The sequence below is a fragment of the Castanea sativa genome, chromosome 10, assembly GCF_040712315.1.
Source record: "Castanea sativa cultivar Marrone di Chiusa Pesio chromosome 10, ASM4071231v1".
In the NCBI taxonomy this organism is placed as follows: domain Eukaryota; kingdom Viridiplantae; phylum Streptophyta; class Magnoliopsida; order Fagales; family Fagaceae; genus Castanea; species Castanea sativa.
Window position 1 is genome coordinate 24,444,295 of NC_134022.1, and position 20,281 is coordinate 24,464,575.

A 20,281-nucleotide genomic window follows, 5' to 3' on the forward strand; every position below is an offset into this window, starting at 1 on the left:
GCAGCTCTATTTTTAGGACTGTGAGATAATTTGAATGTAGGATCTCACTTGTATAAATCATGAATTAGGTGACTTCATATCTCCTAGTAATATATGATAGCCATATACTCTTTGTTACACATTTATTATGCACACCTTATTACATGGACTGAAATTATGTTTAAAAACACAATTACAATTAAAATTGTGAAATCGTGTTACGATTTCAAAAACTTAAAAGAGAGTGCGTGCAGTACGCAATAGCAAGTGTGTAATAAGATTTTCCATATCTCAAATCAAATCAAAGAGGTCAAGTTCATAAACATTGTGTCCCACTCCCACCATATGAGCTACATATGTATGATTCCAAAATCATCCTTTCACCAACAGTTCTCACTTGTAACGGTGGATTTTGTAATAATGTATGTTTCCTCAACTTGGAGCATGAACTTCCTTACTTACCAAACTCTAAGGAAATCGTAGACAGTCACTATTACTAAGTAGCAAGTGACCGAGTGACCAACTCATTAGCACACAACCACATTATATATGTTTCCACTACCCATTGCTACCGCATCTAGAAAATTGTACATATTTTCACCACTTCCATGCAAGTTGCCACTAGCACCTTCGTCACCGGTGCTCCCATAGCCAACTTTGGTAACCATCACCTCGCAATTCCAACAGTACTAGTGTATGTATTATTATTACTATTGACCCCACTGTCATGTTGAGCTCTATTATATATATATGCCATTCTTCTCTACTTTTTTTGGGCAAATTACCACTTAACCATATGCGATTTGACTGAAATTTTAAGTTGCCTATTTGTGGTTTGTAATTTGACACTTTACTCATTTGAGGTTAGTTCAGATAGATTCCCTTAACCCACCTATGTTAAAAACACGGCTAAATATGTGTTTTTGTATCACTTTTATGTTTCTCTTCTCCAAAAACACAAAAATATAAGATCAAATAAGATCATAAAAAATCTAGTGGAACACTTATATCATGAGATTTCAAACCACATGTAAGCAACTTAAATTTTGGTCAGACCTCAGGTGGGTGAAGTGTCAAATTTCAAATCACAAGTAGGCAACTTGCAGGTAGGTAAGTTGTAATTTGCCCTTTTATTTTAGTAGCGATATAGACACAATAAATTTTACAATTTTTTTTACAAGCGATTTTCAGATGTAACAAATTTTAATATACAAGAAGTACAAATAGACCTGCCACTAATCACAAAAAAGTAATTTAAATATTTATTTATTATGTTGTTTAAGTGACATCAATCATATTCTTGACACATCAATTTAAAAGCTTTTTGAAGTTGAAATTGTAACATTTTTTCTTTTTATTATACACCAGTTACAACATGCTTGTGACCCTTAGACTATGAAATTTGTTTTTGTGATTATACTTATATTTTTAATGTTTCCATATTTTTACTTCTTTTGGTAAGGTCTAAAAGGCTAAAACTGTGGGCATCCTCACCATCAGTTTGACCACTACAATTTCAACATTGAAATTCAACCGTGCTTTATTTTATAAAATTTAAAAAATTAAAACAGAAGTCAAATGACGCAAGTACACGTGGGAATTCTTCCAATTGAAAATTTGAAGATGGAATATATCGTCATATCTTACATATTTCGAATTTCCACAAATTTGAAATGTCCTCTATTTGTAAAACCTTTTTACTAAATTCTTAGCTGTCTCTCAAGTGCTTTCCCATGATTACAAACCTTTTTTCGTTCGACAAATTACCCAGAGTATCTAAAAAAAATCCCTAATGTGGACAATTGGTTACAATTCATATTCCACCTGGCCCAAGTTGGTCCGGAAGCAAAAATAATCACCAGCCCAGCTATCTTCTAGATAATAAAAAGGACTACTTTTCCTAATCAAAATATTACTCCTATTGCTTCTCCAAAACAGAAGGGGAAAAAATTACTCCTATTATTTTTGGATTTTGTCAAACAGTAGAATGAATTCTTAGGAGTTAGGAAAACAATTTCCTGTAATACACACCCAATCAAACTTCTTTTTTCCACTATTTAAGGGGTTGAACTATATATAACTATAGCTTTGGTTATCATAATATTAGTATTATTATAAATAATAATCAATCGAAATATTCATATATTGAGAAATTTGCTAGTTGCTTATGTCCCCACTTGTATTACTGCCCACATATGATATAAATCCTCTGTGAACAAAAGGAATATATATATAGACATATCACCATCCCTCTCTCTCTCTCTCTCTCTCTCTCTGGGTGTGTGTGTTACAGTTAATGTTCAATGCTGATTAGCCCCGTAGTTGTTGTTCATGCCTCCGCTTAATTCTCCATTGAACAACACAGATTTTCCACAAAATAAAAACCAAAAATACTAATTCTCACAAGTGGATAAGACCCTTCTAATCCTCTCCAAATTTCCAGGAATTTCCTCGCCAGCCTAATCTTCCTTTAGATAAGAGAGGAATTTGTCACTGAATCAAAATTTCAGCCTTGACCTCCCTAAAGATCACACTTTTAGAGTCATAGCGAGACACACAGAACAGAGTCAGCTTATCCAATATAGTCTTTTTCTACTCAACCAGCTCTTGAAGCACACAAAACCTCAAGCTAGCTAAAGCCATTTTGTTCTGTTCTTGCATTGTTCATATGGGGAACTATTACTTGAGAGAGATAGAAGGAAAACAAGCCCATGATCCGTTATTCATAGAGAAGACTAATTCTAATTCCAACAAGTCATGTTCTTCACAATTCAAGTATGTTGAAGGGCCAGTGATCGTTGGTGCAGGGCCTTCAGGTCTGGCTGTAGCGGCTTCTCTCAAAGTAAAGGATGTTCCTAGTGTTGTTCTTGAGAGATCCAATTGCATAGCCTCGTTGTGGCAGCTCAAGACCTATGATCGCCTTCGAGTTCATTTACCAAAGCAATTTTGTGAGCTTCCTTTCATGGGGTTTCCTAATGATTTCCCTACTTACCCTACTAAGGAACAATTTATTCAGTACTTGGAAGATTATGCCAACAAGTTTGATATCAGGCCACAATTCAATGAGACTGTGGCACAAGCGGAGTATGACTGTACTCTTCGTCTTTGGCGTGTAAAGAGTGTGGGATTAAACGGTGAGATGACAGAGTATGTGTGTCGCTGGTTAGTCGCGGCCACCGGAGAAAATGCAGAGCCAGTGATGCCTAAGATTGAAGGAATTAAAGAATTTGGAGGGTCTATAAAGCATACTAGTTTGTATAAGTGTGGGGCAGAGTTTAGAAGTAAAAAAGTTTTGGTTGTGGGTTGTGGGAATTCAGGCATGGAGGTTTGTTTGGATCTTTGCAACCATGATGCTAAACCTTCTATTGTGGTCAGAGACTCAGTAAGTATTCTTATTTCATAGCCATGTCCTCTCTCTCTCTCTCTCTCTCCCGCGCAACAAAGCAAGAAGCTCACTTTTTATTTTTAGCCGCTTATTGTCTCTCCAATCATGGACTTTTTTTTTTTTTTTTTTATTGAACACTAGGATAAAGCCAGTATAAATCTCTCTAGGTTTCTTCTTTTTTTCTTTTTCTTTTTTGTTTACAAAAGCTTTCCCAAAATTAAGGAAGAGAGAAAAAAAATGTTGGGAAAGGCTTTTTTCGGTGTCTAGAACACTCATGTGGTTCTTCAAACATGTTTTATACAATTATAATCCCTATTTTTTTTTTTTTGTGCAATATGTAGAACACTCATTTCACTATGACTGTTTTGTTAACTGCTTATTGCTGTTAAGAGTTAGTGACTTCAAGTTCCAACAGTTTGTTTTAATTTTTTTTTTTAAAGCTGCGGTATTCAATTTTGGAAAGACAATCCTTCACTTTCTAGGAATTCTCAAGCATGCGTAACATTGTTCAGAAACGTAGGAAGTTAAAAATATTGTCAAAATCACACAACCGCTTCGGCCTTTTTCTTCTTCCCTATTATGATTTTGAGTATTTTTAAAGAAACACAATCCACCCCCATTAAGCATAAAGTATCATGTAGCTTAGAGTCAAATTAGGCCTCCTAGTCCTATCAAAATAATGAGGGCCTCACACACATCACCTCCATGTCTTTTCTATGTTTCTTTTGGTCCATTTTTATTAAGCTTTTTTGGGTGTAACTTTTTTTGGTTCGAAGGTGCACATCCTACCACGAGAGATGCTGGGAAAATCGACTTTCGGGCTGTCCATGTGGTTGCTCAAGTGGCTGCCCATGCGCCTTGTCGATCGGCTACTGCTGATTGTGTCATGGCTCATTCTTGGTGACACTTCTCGATTCGGATTGGACCGGCCGAGCTTGGGTCCCCTCGAACTCAAAAACTTGTCCGGAAAGACCCCAGTCTTAGATGTCGGAACACTTGCCAAAATCAAAAGTGGTGACATTAAGGTACTTCCCTTTTATCAAATCATATCTCACTTTATTTCACTTCCTGTTGCCAACACAAATTGTTCATAGATTTTACTATCCTTTTGACAAATGATTGTACTTATTATTTGCTTTTCTGGATGGCACACTTGCTTTTCTATTTTTTGAATCAAATCACCATCTTTTTGCTAATTTTTGTTATTGTTTTTCACTTTAACTACGCATGACAATTTTTTGAGCCTTTCCAAATTTTGGAAACTTTTTTTCCAGCCTTATTAAGAAAAGACTGTTAAATCTAGCCATATATTTTGTTTTCACCAATAAATTCAAGTTTTTTTTTTTTATTTAGTGGGAGAAATAATTCAATCCCACGGGCCCACAGTGCCTCTAAAGATGAGAGAGAACTTCTCTCGTAGGAGTGAATAATTTCTTGAGGGTGTCAATTAGTTCCTAAATTTAGTTGATTCTTTATGCAGAAGCTAAATAATTTCAAAAGTCTTAACTTTTTCAACATTGTTTTAGGTGCTTCCAAGCATTAAGCGGCTAAAACGTCACGCTGTGGAGTTTGTTGATGGAAAAATAGAGAACTTTGAGGCCATTATTTTAGCAACCGGTTACAGAAGCAATGTACCCTCTTGGCTAAAGGTACCTTTCCTCTTTTATCTTTTTCATTCTAGTTTTAGTTCCTTGATTCTTTAAGCCAATGTCTTTTTTTATTTGTCTGTTGCGGTTGTAGCATCATCGCTTACCACCTGTATTATGCATCAATTACAATGAGTCATGTCCGTGGAAAATATTGTGAACTTATTTACTTCTTGTTTTATTTTCCTTCCACATATTAACCCTAGTTTCATAGACTGAAAAAGAGATTATATGGGCTTATATTGTCAGGAGGGACAAATGTTTTCAAAGAAAGATGGGTTGCCTCGAAGGGCATTTCCAAATGGTTGGAAAGGCGAGTGTGGGCTCTACGCAGTGGGGTTTACAAAACGCGGAATTCTTGGTGCATCAATGGATGCGAAAAGAATAGCTGAGGACATCGAACGGTATTGGAAAGTGGAAGCAAAACATAATACTACAACCTTTGCTAGCTCACTTTTGTCCTAAGTCATATTGCCATGATTTTGTCGAGTTTGAGATATAGAAAATCGATAGAGAGAGTAAAACATTGATCGATGAATGATTGGAGGCATCATATGTGTACCCAACTTTGCTCGATCCGTTTACTTTTGCCTCAATCATCATCATGACTGCCGAGTTAGACACTTAGACATTAGTTGGAGCTAGGAAGTAAAAAGAATAGTGAATGACCATCAAATTTTTTCATCTACATTTTCACTTTGTCCAATCATCAATTTCTATATCTTTAACTCGGCAAAAATCATGATCATGGCTAATGCAAGTGTGAACGAGTGCAAAGTAAGTACCAAAATTGGAGGGTTTTGATCGTTTGGTACCGATGCCGGTGCTCCTCCAATTGAGGGTGAAAAAAAAAGGGTAAGCCTTTCCTCGTTTGAACCTCGCCCTTAACTTTAAGGCTATGGGGAAAGAGTTGAATCGGAACTCTTTTGCTTCACAAAATGACAAAAGTCAGGCCATGGGAAAGGAGGATTTCAGAGTGAAGAAAAAAAGATGGACCTCATAAGCTATTTGTACATGTTGTACATTATCGGTTTTCTCTAATTAGTAGTATCAGGTATGACATTTTCCAGAGAAAAAAAAAAAAGAAATGGAAAAAAAAGATAGGAGAGTGTGGGGGGAAAGAGTTATAGAGAGCCATGTTTGATAATTGTTTGCCGAGTGATATACATATGTTTTAACCTCTATTTAGTATTTGCCCGTAGGGTTCGATGAGAGTATTAACGTTTTGATGTTTTCCTTTAGTGTAGCATTGTATGGAATTCAATTCTCCATTGAGTTTTTGGGTGTATTCCGAGACAACTTGAAGAGAAAAATGACTTCTAATGAAAATCCCTTCTTTTATTCTTTTGCCTACAACTTGTACCAGTTTAATTATGTCTTTCATGCATTTTCGCTTTCGAAATGATTTCATTCCAAGTAGTAGCTAGGACCACCACTTAATTTGAAGCAGAAAAGATTCGTATTAACTACATACAATTCCCATATCAATTGTCATGACTCAAGACTCGGTCTTTTGTAATTTTGTTGCATCACCTACTCTAGAAAATTGACGTATCTATTTTCTATTTTTCATTGAGGTTATGTCATATGTGATGCATATTATATGTCTATAATATTTTTTAGGGTAAATTACTTATTTAGTTTTTATTCTTTACACTGTATTTTAATTTGCTTTCAGTATCATGTCAATTTAGTCTAGATGAAAATTGCTGATCGATATGGCAAACAGCTAAAATAAAAAATTAATTTCCGTTGATGTAGCAATAAATTAATTTTTTACTTTCAACTCAAAAAAATAGGAAGCCAAACCCTAGCATTATTGAAAAGGAAAAGTTAGGATGTACATTTATTGATCTCACGCCTGAGTATCGGAGTGTCATGACATCAAGCATGCGGACTGGTTCATTTTTGGATCTTTGACTAGTTTTAGGAATTTCAATCCAAAGCTTGCTAATTTGGATTTGTTCACTATCGAAAAGTATTTTTCTCCATTTGCTCAAAGTGATTTCAATCCTTGTCGCACTTTTTTTTAAAGGAGGGCACTGCCAGAGAGTACCCACTTCCACTCACAGCTGTTTGAGCAAAAAAAATGCTTTCATTTCCCATTCTGAGGATAGTTGGAGTAGCACGCAGCTGTAATATTCTTGGAATCTTCATAATCATAAATAAGAAAGAAAGGAATTCCCACCCCTTTTTTTTTTTGGAGGGAAAAAGGAATTCCCACATGGTGTAAATTAAATTCCCTTTCTAGTGTCAGTTCTGAAATGCTGACACTTTCTGGGAGGGTTTTTATTTTATAGAATTTATTTGTTTCTATATTAAAGCCACAAAGAAAAAGTGGAAAATTTGTTACAAGAAAGTGGTTTAATTATCCACAATTCCATTGGTTGATGTAAATATGTAATGCACAAAATGGAGAAAATGAAATCTCAGCACCTCTCAATCCCGTCAACGGAGAGACTAAACATGTTCCAGGTATATGTGAGATTAGTAAGATTGACTATAACTAACTCTTGCTCTAGTTGTTCACATTATCACAATCATTATCCGGCTTTTTCTTTTTCTTTTTTCCTTTTCAAAATATATTCCTAAAAATCTTAATATCCCGACCTAAGAGGAAATGGAAATTCAAGAAAGTGATTTTCATTATCCAATCCATTTGAATTCCCATGAGAGACAACACTCCTCTCCTTTCCTCTCTTATCTCCCAATCTAAAAAAGGGGAAGAAGCTTAACCACAAAAACTAAGATGTAAAGAATTTGAGCCACGTGACTTTACCAAATTATAGAAATTTTGTTAGATTTTTAAAAATATATGTAATTTTTTTTTGTTCTTATCTTCTTCTCTTATAATTTTTAAGTTGATAAAAATTTCAATTTGAATACAATCCAAATTCTTCATCTAATCCTTTTATTATTCACTTATTTATAATTTCTAAGTGATTTATTTAATTAGCAATAGGAGATCTACTTCATTTATGATTTATGAGTTCTAGCATTCCAGTGAATTAGAATTTTGGTTTCACACTAATTGTTCATATCAACATTAATTTAAAAAAAAAAAAACAATCATAGTACACATATACAACTACTAATATCAACCTTTAATTCTATTTTTTTTTTAAACACCTCATGGATAGACACAAAATTATAATTGTTCTTATTGATTTTTTCTATACATCTCTATCAATTTTTAGATAAATACAAAAACTTAGTTGTTGTTATCTTTTGTTTAAGTTACATATGAGTCTTAATTAAACCATGCATTGCATAATACTAGTTCTTCTAAAAATTGATTTCTCTTATATATAATGCATATATATGCATTAAAGATTTGTCAGTTATATATTAGGATTTTTTTTTTTAAATTCTCAAAATTGCTTCCCTTCCCTAATTTTTGCCAACTAAGTTCTCGGGTAATTGATGGTTGGTTCTATAAAATATTCAATAAAAATAACTGTGAACTTTATTTATTGTGACACAAATGACTATATATAGTGGTTTTATTGAAAAGGCAATTGGTATTAAATGATAATATAACTAACCCACTAATAATTGAGAGACACATGCTAATAGGTAGTTATTTTTGCATACATATCTCTTGCTTATTAAATTTTGATATAGATGATGTTGTATCATTTGATACAAAATACTTTTTTGGTTTCATCCGTATGATAGCATTTTGACTCTCCTCGTTTCACCACTTTATCATCAACCCTAGAAATAATTTAGACATAAATTTTCCTATACCTAAAAAGTGAAAAAAAAAAAAAAGAGGCATAAATGTTTTCATGCGTGCATCATAGTCACTAATTTCTATGGAACAAATAAATTTAATACAAAATATGTATTTTCTTTTTTATTTTTATGAAAAATAAATTTTTATTATTTAGTTTATTTATTATAGATTATTTTTATTTTTTTTATAATCAACATTATAAAATGTTTTCCATTTTTTTATTATACATCAGATTAATAAGTTTGTTATTAATTAATATAATAATTTGAGAGGCTCTTCTATTTTTTGGGTAAGGGTTAATTTAAAATTTTATTATAATTTGGAATTACCCAAAAAATAGAAGAGCCTCTAAGCACGTGCTCAAAGGCTAGTTTTCTTTTATGGTAAGATACTCAAATTTTTGCTTTTTTTTTTTAAGGAAAGGATCTAGATGTGCATCCACGTTTATTTTCCTTTTTACTGGTGTTGTTGTTATTCTTCATTTTTTATGACAGTTATCAAGTCATACATTTTATCCAAAAAAGCCACCATTATTTTGAAAAAAAAACCCTACCCAGCCACCTTTTTTTTTTTTTTTTCAAATTCAAAGTTTAAAAATATCTTATCCTTATCCCACGGTAACCTATATCAATAATTCTATACAAAACAAAAATCATCCGTACTGAATGAAAAAGAACTCGGAAAAGAATATAACAAAACATAAAAACCCTCATCTGTACAGAATAAAAAAAAATATAAAAGAAAACCTAATTTTCAGGATATCTAATTTTGAAAGAAAATAAAAAGTTAAATTTTAGGGAAATTTAAAAGATTAACATGGGGAATTGGTGTGACCCCTAGATTTAAACAGAGACAAAATTAAAGGACACTCTACAAAATACATATCTAACTCCTTACAAAATAGAATCAGTTTTCTGTTAGTTTTCAAGAAAGTAAACTCTCTCATGTTCTTTGGAAAACTCACCGCACGTTCTCTCTCTCCCTCTCTTCATTTTTTCTTTTATCAAGATTTATCTTTTTTTTTTATTTTTTTAAACTTCACTTTTCTTACTCACGTTTTCTTTTCTAAAAAAAAAATCTCACGTTTTCCCCTTCTTCTTTTATTTTTTTCTTTTCAATCTCTTCTTTATTTTGGGGAAAAAAAAAGACTCCTACTACAACTTCTCCATCCATATCTTTAAATTTAGGCACTAACATATCTGATTTTGAAAGAAAATAAAAAGCTAAATTTTAGGGAAATTTAAAAGATTAACATGGGGAATTGATGTGGCCCTATCCTTATTTAAAAGTTTATCAAAAAAGAAAAACTACACTTTTAAAAATTTTGGATTAAACTATTTTTTAAAATCCCACGTTCTATCCAAAAAACACTACTCAGCCACCCTTTTTCTTTTTTCAAATTCAAAGTTTAAAAACAGTACATATTTGTGGATAACTACATGTATGGTTTTAATCTTAAAAGTTAACCACTTACTACATATCCATAACAAAAGTGAAAAAAGTTTAAATTTCAAATATATTATTTTACAGTAAAAGGATCAATTTTAATCTTAAAATGTAGTGTTTTAATCGTAATAGTTAGCCATTTATTGCACATCCATAACAAAAGTTAAAAAGAGTTTAAATTTCAAAGATATCAACTACCGTTAAAATTGAGAAAAGGTATGTAAATTTTTTTATAGAGTAGTAAATTAATAATTATAAAAAAAAATGTAAATTGAATTTCACATAGAATTATACAAATGATAAATATAATTTATGTTATAAAAGAAATATTTTTACAACAATTTCTTAGATAACAACCACTTCATGTGAGGTTTAAATTGGGTAACCATTAACATACATTTTTTATGGAGTAGTAAATTAATAATTATAAAATAAAAATGTAAATTCAATCTCACATAGCATTATACAAATGATAAATATAATTTATGTTACAAAAGAAATTTTTTGACAACAATTTCTTAGATAGCAACCACTTAATGTGAGGTTTAAATTGGGTAACTATTAACATGATATATCAAATATATAATAATACCCTCTAAAAAAAAGTAGCGTAAATTACATTTTTTTTTAAAGTACTGTAAATTACATGAAAAAACTTGTTTACATAATACTCTCTAAAAAAAAGTAGCGTAAATTACATTAAGAAAAAAGTAACGTAAATTACCACTTCAAGCAGCTTAATTCCCTTAAACCCAACACCAAATTGACCAATCATGCTCATATTCACTCTGGCCTGCAATGCCTCCATAAATTTCTTGGTCCCAGACCTCGCAATAGTACCCAAATCGTTCACCAAATCTATAACTCAAAAATCAGAAAAAGTGTTAGCAATCTAAAATCACATTAAATATTAAGTTCTTGGTCCAAAATAGAGAAGAATAATATATAAGTACCTGCACACATAAATAGACAGAGTCTTGTAGTCTGTGAGGCTCTCAAATCGAATGTTATCCAATACCTGCACACATAAATGCAAAACCAATCAGTCTTAATTCTCATCCAAGTAGCTTATTCCCTTAATAAAAATACCATAAATTCCAAAAAAATAAAAAAATAAAAAAGGAGTTTGTGTTTAATTCTAGGCCAAAATAAAAAGAAACAGCCTTTATCAATATCATTTTTCAAGTAGCTAGTTCAAGCACAAACCCTCCTATTTAAAATCTCGAAGTCAACCACAGTAATAAGCCACCGTACCCTTGCAAAAGATAGAACCTGAAAAGTTGTTGGAACCTTTGATAGTAAATGTTTTCAATCTGAAGAAAAATAAAGGAGGATGTAGAGTTAAACTAAATGTCTTCAATCTGAAGAATAATGAGAGATAGAAACTGGCAGTGTACGTGAGTTTGTAGATCTTAAAGCGTAGAAGTTTTAATCTACATATTTATCCATGTTAGTTGAAAACTTGTAAGTGAGTATGATGAGGGTATTTTAGGTAATGTTTTAGTGAGAGTTAATTAGTGAGAGTTAAGAGTTATTTTTTTACCGGATTATCCTTTAGTTTTGTTTTTACTTAAATATAGGGGTGTCAGAGCTTTTTTAAACTAAAAAATGAGGAATCCAAACAGGGGAAGCTCCTTAAATAATAGTATAGATACTATTATTAATTTAAGGGTTTTTTCCCATTTTTTGAATAAGTATTTGCCCATTAATCCAAAGATGAGACATGAGAGCGCACACACTCCTATAACCGCGTCAATTCCACCATATTTTCAAGGCAAAACTCAGGTACAATACTTTATGTGTTGTTCCTTAAGTTCATCTCTTAAGATTGAGCAATGTGGCTATTTAATTAAAAATACACTTCCATCATATGAGGAAAATTCCACATAACAGAATTTTAAGAAGGGAACCTAATAAACTGCACATAAGCATTGTACCTAAGTCTTGCCCTATTTTCAATCATCTTAATACCCCACTTTCTCAGAATTATTTAACTAATTTGATATATTTATATTTATTCTCATACTTTCAAGAAAAAAAGTAATAAATATGTGGATTTTTTTTCTATTTTTGAGAAATGTGGATGATTGTGTTGTTGATAATAATAACATAAGTTGTTATAATATTTAACAAACAACTATTATACCAATATAACATTTTTTTTTTAATATAAGATATAATTTCTACTCTAACTTAATCTAAGTGTATATGTGTGTGAAACTCCTTCCTGAAGACTTAAACCTTGGCCTTTACCTTCTACACTTCACAAACATTTATACTGGTAGAGTAACCACCGCACCAAAGGTGCACGGTAGGATACCAATATAACATAAGTGGGCATAATTAGTATAACAGTTAATGAACCACTATATTACCGATAGAAGTATTAAAATTCAATCACATTAGTATATTTTTACATAAAATATAATAAAACATAAAAATTATAGTCCTTATTGTACTTTAAATATAAAAACGTGTATTTTTTTTTTGGAATATTTTAGTTACTTATGAATTACGATATGTGAAAGTTACTGAAGGAAAAAAAAATTTTAAATATGTGGCAGAGTAAAGACATGTTCTGCTGACGGTGGAATGCATGTGAATTATTTATGTACTATGTTCTGAAATAAATGAGCTTGACAGTTGATGTATATTTAGGGTTTGGTTGGGTTTTTAAAAACTCGACGTGGTGCCGTGGTACTGGTGGGGTTTGTTCCGACCGCATAACGTTGAAAATCGAATCTTTGCCTTAAGAACAAGGACACTCCTATAATTTTTGTGCGAGTGAGAGAGAAAGAGATCAACATCAAAGGGTAGTTTTTTTTTTTTTTTTTTAATCCTATTTAGGGTGAGTTTGGTTGAGCTTTTTGAAAAAGTGCATAATGAAAAAGTTGAATTTTTAAAAAGTGCATAATGAAAAAGTATTTGTTCAAAAAGCTGAGTGTTTGGTAAAAACTGTTAAAAAATGCTCTTTGAAAAAGCTGAGTGTTTGGCTAGCATTTATAAAAGTTGTAGTTTGAAGGGTAAATTACCAAAAATGACAATGTAGATATAAGGGAGTTTATTTCATACTTAAATCAACTACTTCATATACTTAAATCAATTTTTCTCTTTCTAAATTTTTTTTTCTCATCAATATTAGCTAATAATAATTTATCACTTAAGACTTATTGTGAAAATATTGTGATAATTGATACTGATTTTAATTTGAACGTACTATTACAATTATTTTTTTCTCTTTCTACAAAAATTATTTTTTTCTCACTAATATTAGCTAATAATAACTTACTACTTAAAATTTATTGTGAAAATATTATGATAAAAATTGATATTGATTTTAATTTAAACGTACTATTAAAATTATTTTTTTCTCTTTCTAAAAAATTTATTTTTTTCTCACCAATATTAGCTAATAATAACCTATCATTTCAAATTTATTGTGAAAATTTTGTGAAAATATTGTGATAGCATTTTTTTTTTCCTTTTTCTTTCCCTCTTTTTTTCTCCTCCATACACGTACTCTTAAGATTTTTTTCTCTCTTTTTTTTTTTTTTCCCTCTTTTTTTTCCAGTCCACACACGTAGCCTTCCCTTTTCTACTTATCCTTCTTTCCCCTGTTCCTCCAGCGCAGAACTCTTTTCTTTCTTTTATTTATTTATTTTTTTTCTTCCCTTCCTTTCTCTCTTTTCATTCCGCAGAGTTTTTTTTTTTTTTTTTTTTTTTTTCTTTCCACAGAGCTCTTTCCTTTTTTCTTTTTTTTTTCTTCTTCCTTTCTCTCTTTTCATTCCGCTGAGCTTTTTTTTTTTTCTTTTTTTTCTTTTTTTTTTTTCTCTTACCACTTCGTCTGCAATGAGAGTCACTATGCGTGAGACTCTGAAGGTGAGAGTCACTGTGCTTAGTGTTTTGTTGATCAAATCTCTACCTTCAAAATTTATTTCTCAGATCAGCAAAGTCTCATAAATTTCTCAGATCAAAATTTAGTTCTCAAATAAGAAAGTCTCAGAGAGATGAGATGAGAGGAATGAGGGGCAGCTGCACAATGGGTAATTCGGTAATTTTAGGATGAGCCAACGGATAGCTGGAAAATGCCCAGGAACTTTTTTGTTTATGGACCTCCAGACCTCCATAAGTGTTTTGGGCGTTTTTGCCTTGGCTCAAAACGCAACTTTTACCCAAAAGTTGCGTTTTTGCTTCACCAAACACTCAAAGAAGTCCAGCTTTTAAATAAAGCTGCGTTTTAGCCCCTAAAAGCCCAACCAAACAGGCATTTAGGCAAAGCAGTCCAGGGAGAAATTGAAAAAAAAAAATAGTTATATAACTTATGTTTTTTTTTATGAGAATATAACTTATGTTTATATATATATATATATATATATATATATATATATATATATAATAAAAGTTAAGCTTAGACGTCGTGGTTGCGCCAAGTGACGACATCAAATTGCAGAAATTTTTAAAAAATTTTAGATTTTAAAAAGATAAAATTTACATTAAAAAAAAAGTCTAATGCATCTTAAATTACAGCAACCATATACTACAAAAAAAAAAAAAAAAGATCTAATGCATCTTAAATTGCAGCAACGTATACTACACTAAATCAAAATGTCTAATACATCTTAAATTGCAGCATAGCGTATACTACACTAAAAAAAAGAGGTCTAATGCATCTTAAATTGCAGCAACCATATATTACACTAAAAAAAAAAGGTCTAATGCATCTTAAATTGCAACAACATATACTACATTAAATCAAATGTCTAATACATCTTAAATTGTAGCAATATTTATAGAATATTTTAAAATATATATAATTAAATTACAATTTTACTACCAAAGAGCTTTTAGAAATTTAAAACTTGCCTTAATTACTTAAAATTTTATAACATCATATACTATATAATAAAAGTTAGGCTTAAACGATGTGGTTGTGCCAAGTGGCGACACAAAATTGCAGAAATGTTTTTAGATTTTTAGATTTTAAAAAGATAACATTTACATAAAAAAAAAAAAAAAGTCTAATGCATCTTGAATTACAGCAATCGTATACTACACTAAAAAAAAGAAATCTAATGCATCTTAAATTGCAACAACGTATATTACACTAAATCAAAAGGTCTAATGCATCTTAAATTGCAGCAACCGTATATTACACTAAAAAAAGAGGTCTAATGCATCTTGAATTGCAGCAACGTATACTAAACTATATCAAAAGGTCTAATACATCTTAAATTGTAGCAATATTTATAGAATATTTTAAAATATATATAATTAAATTAAAATTTTACTACTAAAGAGCTTTTAGAAATTTAAAACATGCTATAATTTTTTAATATATTTTATAATATATTTTTTTGCAAAAAAAAAAAATTACATAATATACATTTTCAATGTAACTTAATTTTAAAAAATATTTTTACTATTTTATTTGTTATTAGATTTGATTATATTATAAAAAAAATATTTTTTTTTTATTTATATATAAATGTTTTTTACCAAACCGTGCATCATATGGACATAATACTAATATATATATAAAACCGAAACCTCTAAAACTCCCACAATTTTTCATGTCAGCATTTTTTATTTATAATTTTTAAATCTGATTTATTTCTTTCTATTAAATATATACCAGACTCCTTTTACAATCACTAGTCTCATAAGTTACTAATCCATTCAAAAACAAACACTATAGAAATTTAAATGGATATACACCATCACAAAAAACCAATATTGGTGTTAGCTTTACCTGTACTCTACACATCTATATAAATGTCAATGTCACGTCAACTTCCATCTTCATTAGTTATTTGTTAATAACTTAATATTAAACAATATAATAAAAATTTTCTTCAAAATTTTACCCTTGTTACAATCCAAAATTTTAGCGTGTTTGGGAGCTCACTTTCATCAATTATTTGTTAATCTATATATATATATATATATATATATATATATATATATATATATATAATAAGTCAAATATTCTATACAATTATTTGACTTTTTATTGACCTCTCCAGACCTTGTCATATCATTATCATTTAAAAAAAAATTATTTAACTTTTTTTAATTAACAATATCAAATTAACAATGAGTAAAGCTCTATCTCTCTAATAAATCCAACTTAAACTCAAACTCAAATGTTGATATATAATTTATCTCTAAATTTGTGAAGTTAATTATGAACACTATAAAAGTAGTGCAAACCCTAATTTTTTTTTTTCCTTTTACAGCCACTAGAAGTATGAGCTCTTCTTTTGTTATTTGTTTCTCCTCTACTATGTTAAAAAAAAAAAAAAAAATTATTTTATGGTTTTTCATGTATCTTGTAAAAAGTGATTTTCGTACATGAACCACAAAACCATACACCTGTGACTGTATATGATATTTTTTCATCGTTTAAAGTTTACCATTAAAATTTAAAACTTATTGCTTTATGAGTTCGTATACTTTTTACTTTTTCTTATATTTCTCATTTGAATAGTCACATTTTTGGAATTGTTTCTGTACGTACCCAAAATATGGTTATTGGGCTCACAATCTATTTCTATCGTGGGCTTAGGATTTCCTACTATGGATAATCTTGTGCTCGGTGACCCAAATGCTCTCCAGTTTCTACAACCCCTCCTCTCACAAAGTTGCTTTCCTTTCCTTCTTAGTTTTGTTGCTCTTTTCTATCGATTCTCTTTCCAAAGTTTTCCGACCCCTAAACTTCTCATCCTAGTCTCTTATTTATAGTGTAAGGTTAGTAGGAATGTCATGATTATTCCTGATTATTAGTGGAGATGGGAGTCCAATTCTATTGTTTCGAAGTGAATGTTTCATTAGGAGTGGTAGTAGTGGCATTGGAACTGGTTCCCACCTTTTCTATAGGCTGTTCGGCAACGATATTCCCCAAGGCCCTACCGAACAGCCAAGATGTGTACCCTCGAGCAATCATGTTCCCATCTGAGACACAGTTGACCGAGATCACAGGCCCATTGTGCCTTGGTCCAAGCACCGTGGCATGAGGCTCGGGCCCACGACTTTGTGGGCCTGGGGCCTTACCCTATACACGAATTAGGCCAGGGATCGTACCATAGGGCCGGGGTCAAAGGCCTAAAGGGCTCGGGGATCCTGTACCACACAATTTCAATAACTTATTCTTTAATTTTATATATATATATATGGCATTTTGGAAGTTTTAACATCTGAATTTGTGTTAGTTTTTGCAATATTTAAACATGTTTAGCAAATTTCAATGACTATACCATGTATTATTCTTTTGAAGGTAATCAATTTTCTTTTATATTACTCTATTGTGTAATCATATTCATTTTGTTTTGTTTCAAAAATTTATAGGAAGTAAATCTTATGATTCTTTAATATTTTTATGCCTTTCAAAAGTTTTAACACCAGAATTATTTTTTTGATGGTAACACATCTTTCTTTTATATTTCTTTGTTGTATAGTCACACACACACACACACACACACAATCTATAATTTGTAGGCTCTGAATCTAATTATAGTCATGGATTATTTTTTTGAATATAACTCATCTTTTTCTTATATTTCTCTATTATTTAGTTATATATATATATATATGTATTTGTTTCAATAATTTCTATGCAGTGAATCATCTTATTTTTTAATATTTTTTGGTCTTTCAGAAGTTTTAATATCTAAATTTTTTTTTTTTTTTTTTTTTTTTTTTTTTTTTTTGCGGTATCTAAAACTATCTGATAAATTTTTTATTAGTTATTGCACGTTTAAGCAATAGCTTCCTCATCAAATTGTAACACAAATTGAAGTCATACAAGAGAAAATCATGCAATGATGTAGTTTCTTAATCAATTTAAGATTTTATAAAATTATTTTAGTTTACCTCACAAATAGGTGAATTCCCAAGCATATGCATGGGTTAGCGACTAGTATATACTAGTACGTAACTCGTGCTTAGGTGCGGGCATGATGAATTGTAGTGGTGTTATTGATGTTAGCTTGAGTTATAGAACACATAGTATATTAGTTCAACTAGAACATTTGGAGGTACTAAAATAGTTTTTTCTTATAATTTTCATGATATTGGTTACATCAAGTTTCTTATTACACTGCTATTATGTATATAATTTTTAAAATCACTATGGGATATACAATATTAATTTACAATCATTTTCCATGAAACTCTACTAAATACAATACAAAATAAAAGAATAAATTGGTCCAATAGTATCTCCTAAATTGAATGGAGATAGGTGCATGAGATCGTTCAACTCAATTATAATTTGCTACATTTAAGATCCTGGCATACAAAATATATGAATAGAAAAAGTATTAAAAAAATATGTTCATTAGTTCAAAGAAAAAATAACAGCAAAAATCTTAACAATTTAATATGTATGGAAAGTTCACAAAAGTAAAATTCAATTTTAAATCTAATTAAATTTTCTCTAAGCATTGGTTATATATATATATATATATATATATATATATATATATAATTAGGTTTTTTACAGTTTATTTATATTGAATTCCTCGTTTTCTACATTGAATTAACTCACTTGGCAAAAATTAAAAAAAAAAATTTATATTAGATGTGACACGTGGCACAAAATTAACTCTAATTGAATTCTAATTCTTACATTAAATTAGCTAACTTTGCACAAAAATTTAAAAACTTATATTATATGAGACATGTGGCGCAAAATTGGATTCTAATTTTGAAATCTAATTAGATTTTCTCTCAACTTTTCCTATTAATATATATACCACTTAGCAGTGGTATAAATATTTATAATCCACTTATTAGTGGTATCTGTATGGTTGATGTGGTTGTTAGCAATTTTCTACAAAGAAATATCAGGAGCATTAGTACAGACAGTGGTTGTATATATTTTGATAATATGAGCACCAAATGTGAATACACCTGTGAATGTGAATACAGCATGAGTACAGACAGTGGTTGTATATATTTTGAAAAAATCTGTGAATGAATTTAGAAGAAAGACATTAATAGAGGGGTCTTTGACATATTCAATATGCTTCTTTCTGTGCCAAAAAGCATTAGGAATGTCAAAGCAAACTTCATTCATCAAAGTTTTCTGAAAATCATCAATTTTGGATTGCAATAATTTATCAAAAAGCTGTTCAGCAATTTTCTTATATCTAACTTCTTGTTTAAGGAAGTTTAGATGTTTAGCCGTAGCATGGATTAATTCCAAAGCATTAGCAGTATCAATTTCATGTTTTGAAGCAAATTGGAATTTGACATTTTTCCCAAAAGGGTCAATAGTAATACCATCATGTTCAACAAGGAAAGGATACAAAGCATTTATAAAAGGCAGACCAATAATCACTTTATCAGTCATGTTTTTAACAAGCACAGAGAGTATCTTAAAGCAAAAATTTTCATGGCAAGCATGAGCATTATTCAATTCATATCGAATCTTTATTTGGGTACCATTAGCATAAACCAATATTTCAGTTGATTTTTCAAAATATTTGGAAGGAATTAGGCCTTCCTGGATACAGTTCATGTCAGAACCAGAATCAATCATGGCAATAGCATTGAAAGCATAATCATGAGAAACAACAATTTTGACTTTTGCAAACCATTTTGGAGGCAGCATATGTTTAACAAGAGCAAGTTGATTATCAATCAAAGTATTACCAGAAGCATCACCAGAAAGAGGAGCTTGTTGAGTGGATTCATCTCTATCTTCTTGCTTATCATGTTCACTATTAGACTGGCGTTTGTCAAGATTTTTATCAATTCTTAGCAACAATAATTCTTGTTTAAGATTAGCATTATCATTTTTAACAGTTTTAAATTCATTTTTTAAATTGATTATGTCTTGTTTAACAACAACAATTTCATGTTGGAGATCATTAACAGTTAAGTCTTTGGGCTTCTATTTATTAAATCTTTCCAAAGTTTCTTCAAAACATATTTTTGATTTAAGTTTTCATACATTTTCATTTCTTGTTAAGTTTTGCTTAAACTTATGAAGATATTCTTTTTGTAGTTCAGGGTTTTCGATTTTACTTATCAAGGTTAGTAGCAAGTTTTCTTATTCTTCACCTTTGGTTAAAAAATTAACAG

The 20,281-nt window shown here is 30.4% G+C and overlaps 1 protein-coding gene across 1 annotated transcript; it reads left to right on the plus strand.

Moving 5' to 3' along the window:
• The first annotated feature begins 2,333 nt into the window (after positions 1–2,333).
• LOC142612918 (indole-3-pyruvate monooxygenase YUCCA6) lies at positions 2,334–6,366 on the plus strand. Its single transcript, XM_075785091.1, has 4 exons — positions 2,334–3,361; positions 4,141–4,389; positions 4,891–5,013; positions 5,260–6,366. The coding sequence occupies exons 1-4, from the start codon at positions 2,648–2,650 to the stop codon at positions 5,473–5,475; spliced, it is 1,302 nt and encodes a 433-aa protein (XP_075641206.1). The 5' UTR covers positions 2,334–2,647; the 3' UTR covers positions 5,476–6,366.
• The last annotated feature ends 13,915 nt before the right edge of the window (positions 6,367–20,281 follow it).

Bases quoted from the DNA above. Each gene is read 5' to 3' on its own strand.
- LOC142612918 (XM_075785091.1), top strand. From the start codon at position 2,648: ATGGGGAACTATTACTTGAGAGAGATAGAAGGAAAACAAGCCCATGAT. The intron at 4,390-4,890 runs GTACTTCCCTTT...ACATTGTTTTAG, and splicing joins TCAAAAGTGGTGACATTAAG to GTGCTTCCAAGCATTAAGCG. The intron at 5,014-5,259 runs GTACCTTTCCTC...TTATATTGTCAG, and splicing joins ATGTACCCTCTTGGCTAAAG to GAGGGACAAATGTTTTCAAA.